The sequence below is a fragment of the Hydra viridissima genome, unplaced genomic scaffold (genome assembly GCF_058129835.1).
Source record: "Hydra viridissima isolate aposymbiotic clone 2 unplaced genomic scaffold, HvirCarnegie_v1 scaffold_5, whole genome shotgun sequence".
NCBI classification, from domain to species: domain Eukaryota; kingdom Metazoa; phylum Cnidaria; class Hydrozoa; order Anthoathecata; family Hydridae; genus Hydra; species Hydra viridissima.
This window is the reverse complement of record NW_028324304.1, coordinates 1,760,776-1,766,261: the sequence shown is the minus strand read 5'-3', so window position 1 is coordinate 1,766,261 and position 5,486 is coordinate 1,760,776. Positions and strand designations below refer to the sequence as shown.

Below are 5,486 nucleotides of genomic sequence, written 5' to 3'. Positions count from 1 at the left end.
GCTCCTATTTTGTCCGGGACATCTCGTCTCGGTATCGTCCCGGATTTCGAGTGAATATTGAAAATTGTCTCGATATTTATTGCTAATTAGGACAAAGTTTTTAAAATCCTCTCGTCTCGAATAAAAAAATAACGAGACGTAGACGCTTATACCAAATAGTAACATGAACTTACGATTTCTGTAACCTTAGTTGAGCTGCTCAAAAGTTACGAAAGTTTGGTGAATAGGTTGACGCTCAAAGGAGTATAAAATGAGTTGTTTGTTTCGCCTTTTAGTAAAGTTATTCCAATAACTGTCCAAAGTAATGTGTAAAGAAAATTGACGACAACATCCAGCAGCTAATCGAATATTGTGATCTTAAATAGTAAATCAAGAGTTGTTTTAAAAAGATTGAGTACCGAACGATTGTGGAACGAGTCATTATATAAAGGTTACAGGTGTTCTAAAATATTAAAAATATAATCAAACTGAATTTCAATGTTAACTTTCTTATTGAATTTAAACAATAATCTGGCTTATTGAGACCGGTTGAAGATAAGCGATAATAGAATTTGCTTTTCGGAGGATGCAGAATAACATTTAAAAGTTTAATCTTATCATTAAACTATTTGTTCAATTGCAAAAGTTCCGGGAAACTTCATTAAAATTTTTATTCTCTATAACTTTCATAAATTTGAAATTATTTGTCCACATGTTCTTTAATTTAAATTTTTATGTTAACATTTATAATATTTTTTATTTAAATAAAATTTTTTTTTTTTTTTAAACAATTTAAATTGAATATTTATGTTAGTATTTTGTAGCTATATTTTGTAGCTACTCTTTACAGCGATAACGGCCGAACAACAATGTGGCATCGATTCAATAGATTAATACTAACAGGTGGAATTTTATCCCACTTTTACTTGAATGACTTGAATTATAAGGATGGATTTAAATATCTATGCTTTTGAAAATAGATATTTAAATACATCCTTATAATTTTCTATGCATTTCCCATTTCTATTGGGTTCAAGTCGAGTGATTGAAATGGTCAGCTTAAAAACTTTTTCTTTGAAGCAGAAAACCAATATATTAAAAACTTGGATGTGTCTTCGGGGTCTTACACTACGTGCACGATCTTTAATGTCATATCTATAATTTAAACATTTAATATGCTATGGTTCGTAAATGCGTCTTTGAACGTCCTATCGCATCAATGTATATTACGTGCCGGAAACCTTTGTATATGTATAACAATTACAGTAATAAATAAATTTACAAGTAAAAGTAAAATTCTTTTGCTATATTACTTTACTTCCCATATCTCATGCTAAAATTAACTGATTAAAAGTTCTTTGTATACATATATACAGTGGTGTGAAAAATAATAGGTAATAATAAAGATAATGCGTTAATTACATCATATTTATAAACATGCATGACAAAAACCCGGGAATCCCACATATATTTCTAACCTCATTTTCTTATCTATATTGTGTTGTTTACTGGTAATGTATGAACAAGTTTGTGCGTGTATTTATTTGATTTTTTATAAACACGTTAATTTAAATTAATAAATAATATTGGTATTGTGTAATTACGGATTGTTTGAATTTACGCAAAAAACTTTTCCGTAAATAAACAATTTTTGGCGTTTTGCCTAACAAGCATTATAGGATGAGGCCTAACCGATCTAGTCGCGCAACACTAACAAACAAACGAACACTGCTCAAAACATTATAACATCATTGCATTTTTAGACAAAACTACAATCAGTATGGTCGCGGTGGGCATTCATCATATTTTCCGAGGCATTGTCCAAGACCACGGTAACCAGCTTTGGCGCAAAACACTAATCCGTATGGACATGGCATGCAGATCGCTCTCTTGTTGACACAAGCCACGTAGCCAGATCGAGGCTCGCTGTCAATAGCGTAGTTGCCGTCAGCACGATAGATGCAGTCATTTGTAACGTCGACACCTAAAGTTCAAAGACAAGATTAAACAATGAGCTTCTTCGCTCAAAAACAAAAATAAAAATTTACTGCGCTCTAGTCGAACCCGCAACGCGGTTAGGAAACAAAAGCGTGACATTCTTAGCTAAGCTTTGCTGAAGCAAATTCTGAAGAAATCTCTTACCAAGACAAAGAACACGTTTTGGTTGGTAGTCTGTTTTTTTGGGTTCGTAGTCGGTGTTCTTGGGTTCGTAGTCGGTGTTCTTGGGTTTGTAGCCGTCGTCTTGATCTTGCACTACACGCACTGCGTTTGCTGTGACAGCCAGAATACAAGCTGCGATGAAAACTGTCTTAGTTGCCATTGCTGTCAATACGTTTGAAGGTTTTTTCAAATTCGCTTAAGCTTTGCGTTTGAATATGGTTGGGTTTGCGAAGCGCGTTTTTATAAGCGCTTTTCAACGAACAGTTGAGGAAGTAACAACTGCACTAATTTGCGAGTAATGTGCTACACGAGCGCTGAAAAGTAATAACGAACTAACAAGTGCTTCGAGCAAGCAAATGATAATATAAATATGAACCATTTAACTTCGTATGCAAATTTCTGAAACCATAAAATCAAATTTGTTTGTAAAACACTGATTAGAAAAATACATATCTCAAAGGTATGTTCCTAAAGTTATATTGAAGCGTGCAAGTTCCTCTGCTTCTTAAGATAAGTGTAGTTTTTTTTGTTCCACAACAAGTGAGTAAATACAACGGGCTATAATAGTTTCTAATGCTTTTCAATTTTAAGCTTACGGGAGAGATTTCACTCCTCGTGATAAAATGCGAAAAACAAAGGAGGAGCGCAAGACATGCTGTGATCAAAAAGCAAACGCCCTTTTACTACTTCTACCGTGCATACGCATGTTGCTTCCTGATCAAATTTTGGTAACTTTACGCATGCTGTAATGTTAACGGCCTGTTTAAAAAGAAACAATGCACTTTTTTTTTCGTTGATTCAAATTTCTTCAAGGTTTCAGATGCCTTACGTTCCTTTTACAAAACATATCACTAAAGTAAAGAACAATTGAATATTGCTGATTTCTTTTTCAGCTTCGACAGTTCTTTGTGTTTTTACTGATCACGGAGACTGCAAATAGTGCATTCTGTAACAGAAGAATCAGAAGTTCGAAATTGAGTCCTAGCTAAGCTGAAGTGATCAACAGTTCCCAACGATGTTTCAAAAAATGTTGGAATCATTTACATTAAATAGTTTAATAGGAGTACTGTTTGAATAACAGTTTTATAAACTTCTAAAAATTTAACGAATGGAATTAGAATTTTGCTACTAATTTTTTTGAAGGATATAAAAAAGTAAATAAGACAGAGATGGTATCTTTTGGCGTAAGTGCGTTAAAGTGCATTCGAAAAAGCAACACCTTCTAAGCTCTACAGTGAGCATTAAGGAAACCAAGCTAAACTGCTTTCCGATCCACATCCCCGAATACAACGCGTCTTGTTTTTATCTAAGTAGAATTATTCGCTGGTTTGTTTTCTTTCTGCCGATTTAGGTGTGCTTTCGTCGCTTTTGTTTTGTTTGTTTTTTTCTGTGTGTCGTCTGAGATGCGTTTGTGCCAAACTACTTTTGTGACGTGAACTTTTCGCAGAAACGAAGCACGTTTCCTCAAACGAAGTACTTGTTAGTTCGTTATTACTTTTCAGCGCTGGTGTAGCACATTACTCGCAAATTAGTGCAGTTGTTACTTCCTCAACTGTTCGTTGAAAAGCGCTTATAAAAACGCGCTTCGCAGACACAAGCAAGTTCAAACGCAAAGCATAAGCGAATTTGAAAAAACCTTCAAACGGATTGACAACCATGGCAACCAAGATTGTTTTCATCGCAGCTTGTGTTCTGGCTGTCACAGCAAACGCAGTGCGTGTAGCGCAAAATCAAGACGACGGCTACGAACACCAGAACACCGACTACGAACCTAAGAACACCGACTACGAACCCAAGAACACCGACTACGAACCCAAGAACACCGACTACGAACCCAAGAACATCGACTACCAACCAAAACGCGTTCTTTGTCTTGGTAAGAGATTTCTTCAGAATTTGCTTCAGCAAAGCGTAGCTAATAATGTCACGCTTTTGTTTTCTAACCGCGTTGCGGGTTCGACTAGAGCGCAGTAAATTTTTATTTTTGTTTTTGAGCAAAAAAGCTCACCGTTTAATCTTGTCTTTGAACTTTAGGTGTCGACGTTACAAATGACTGCATCTATCGTGCTGACGGCAACTATGCTATTGACAGCGAGCCTCGATCTGGCTACGTGGCATGTGTCAACAAGAGAGCGATCTGCATGCCATGTCCATACGGGTTAGTGTTTTGCGCCAAAGCTGGTTACCGTGGTCTCGGACAATGCCTCGGAAAATATGATGAATGCCCACCGCGACCATACTGATTGTAGTTTTGTTTAAAAATGCAATGATGTTATAATGTTTTGAGCAGTGTTCGTTTGTTTGTTAGTGTTGCGCAACTAGATCGGTATGACCCCATCCTATAATGTTTGTTAGGCAAAACGCAAGTAATTGCTAGGAGAAAAAAGTTTTTTTAATCTGCAGTAAGTGAACAAATTTTATATCATCGTGTTAGAGATTTGCGCACGAAAATGAAGGTTTCATATATGAAGACCACACGGGAAATAAACGACAATCACGTGTTGGAAGTTTTTAATTTTATGCCTCTGTCCGGTATATAGTATGTACTACACTACTTTTCAAGTGAAAAAATGAATATATATATATATATATATTATATTCCTTGTTTACCTTGTGTGCCAAAAATAGGGTCTGCATTGTTTATTTTTAGAGTTGGAGAAGTTCGTGTAATACATAATGTTCAATTAAAACTAAATTTCATTTGTGAAGATGACAAACAAATTTTGGTCGATGACTAATTTGCTCAGTAGCATTTTTTAAACGAATGGTTAAGGTCTTCTCCACTAATCTTGGAAATATGATAATGTTTTTCTTTTGCTCATCTGCTCCTTTTGCATAAGTTTTCACATAAATACAAATTACATAATTACATTATTTGAATGGAGATCAATCACTCTGCAAAACAAGGGGTTGAATACGAAAGTCTTTTGTAATAAAAGCTTTTTTATTCATTTTTGTAAATACTACAGCTTTTATCCCTGTAATTTGCAGATTGAAGGATCCAATTATTAGCTCTTTCATGTATTGAAACCAATCGTGAGTTTGCTCTAATGTAAACTTACCAATTTGATAAAAATTTCTACTTCAAGCTGATGAATTTTTGAATATTTTAATTAAAGTTAAAATATGTTTCTCACCCAATGCTTACGTTTAGAAAAATGTTAAAATTAGTATTAAAATCACTTTAATATTCACTGAAATTTTTAAAAGATTTGTAGCTCTTCGCTTATCGAGGACAAATCTTTTTATTTTCAAAAATGGTTTGAAGATAATATCACTTGAACCATTCCTAGGTTAAATGTTTGCATATTTACGCAAAAGTTAGAATTTACAGCAGGGCCCTATTC

General features: G+C 34.5%; 2 protein-coding genes across 2 annotated transcripts; one reads left to right on the top strand and one right to left on the bottom strand.

Moving 5' to 3' along the window:
* Positions 1-1,721: 1,721 nt before the first annotated feature.
* Positions 1,722-2,299, bottom strand: LOC149887910 (periculin-1-like). Its single transcript, XM_090088432.1, has 2 exons — positions 2,122-2,299; positions 1,722-1,963 (listed from the first exon to the last, which is right to left on the bottom strand). The coding sequence occupies exons 1-2, from the start codon at positions 2,297-2,299 to the stop codon at positions 1,755-1,757; spliced, it is 387 nt and encodes a 128-aa protein (XP_089944558.1). The 3' UTR covers positions 1,722-1,754.
* A 1,496-nt stretch (positions 2,300-3,795) lies between these two features.
* LOC145191825 (periculin-1-like) lies at positions 3,796-4,415 on the top strand. The gene is made up of 2 exons (XM_080069010.2): positions 3,796-4,015; positions 4,174-4,415. The coding sequence occupies exons 1-2, from the start codon at positions 3,796-3,798 to the stop codon at positions 4,380-4,382; spliced, it is 429 nt and encodes a 142-aa protein (XP_079925136.2). The 3' UTR covers positions 4,383-4,415.
* Positions 4,416-5,486: the final 1,071 nt, after the last annotated feature.

What these genes read in the sequence shown, in the direction of transcription:
- LOC149887910 (XM_090088432.1), bottom strand. Translation starts at nt 2,299, where the DNA reads ATGGCAACTAAGACAGTTTTCATCGCAGCTTGTATTCTGGCTGTCACA. An exon ending in AAAACGTGTTCTTTGTCTTG is followed by an intron (nt 1,964 to 2,121) that starts GTAAGAGATTTC and finishes TTTGAACTTTAG; the next exon opens with GTGTCGACGTTACAAATGAC.
- LOC145191825 (XM_080069010.2), top strand. Translation starts at nt 3,796, where the DNA reads ATGGCAACCAAGATTGTTTTCATCGCAGCTTGTGTTCTGGCTGTCACA. An exon ending in AAAACGCGTTCTTTGTCTTG is followed by an intron (nt 4,016 to 4,173) that starts GTAAGAGATTTC and finishes TTTGAACTTTAG; the next exon opens with GTGTCGACGTTACAAATGAC.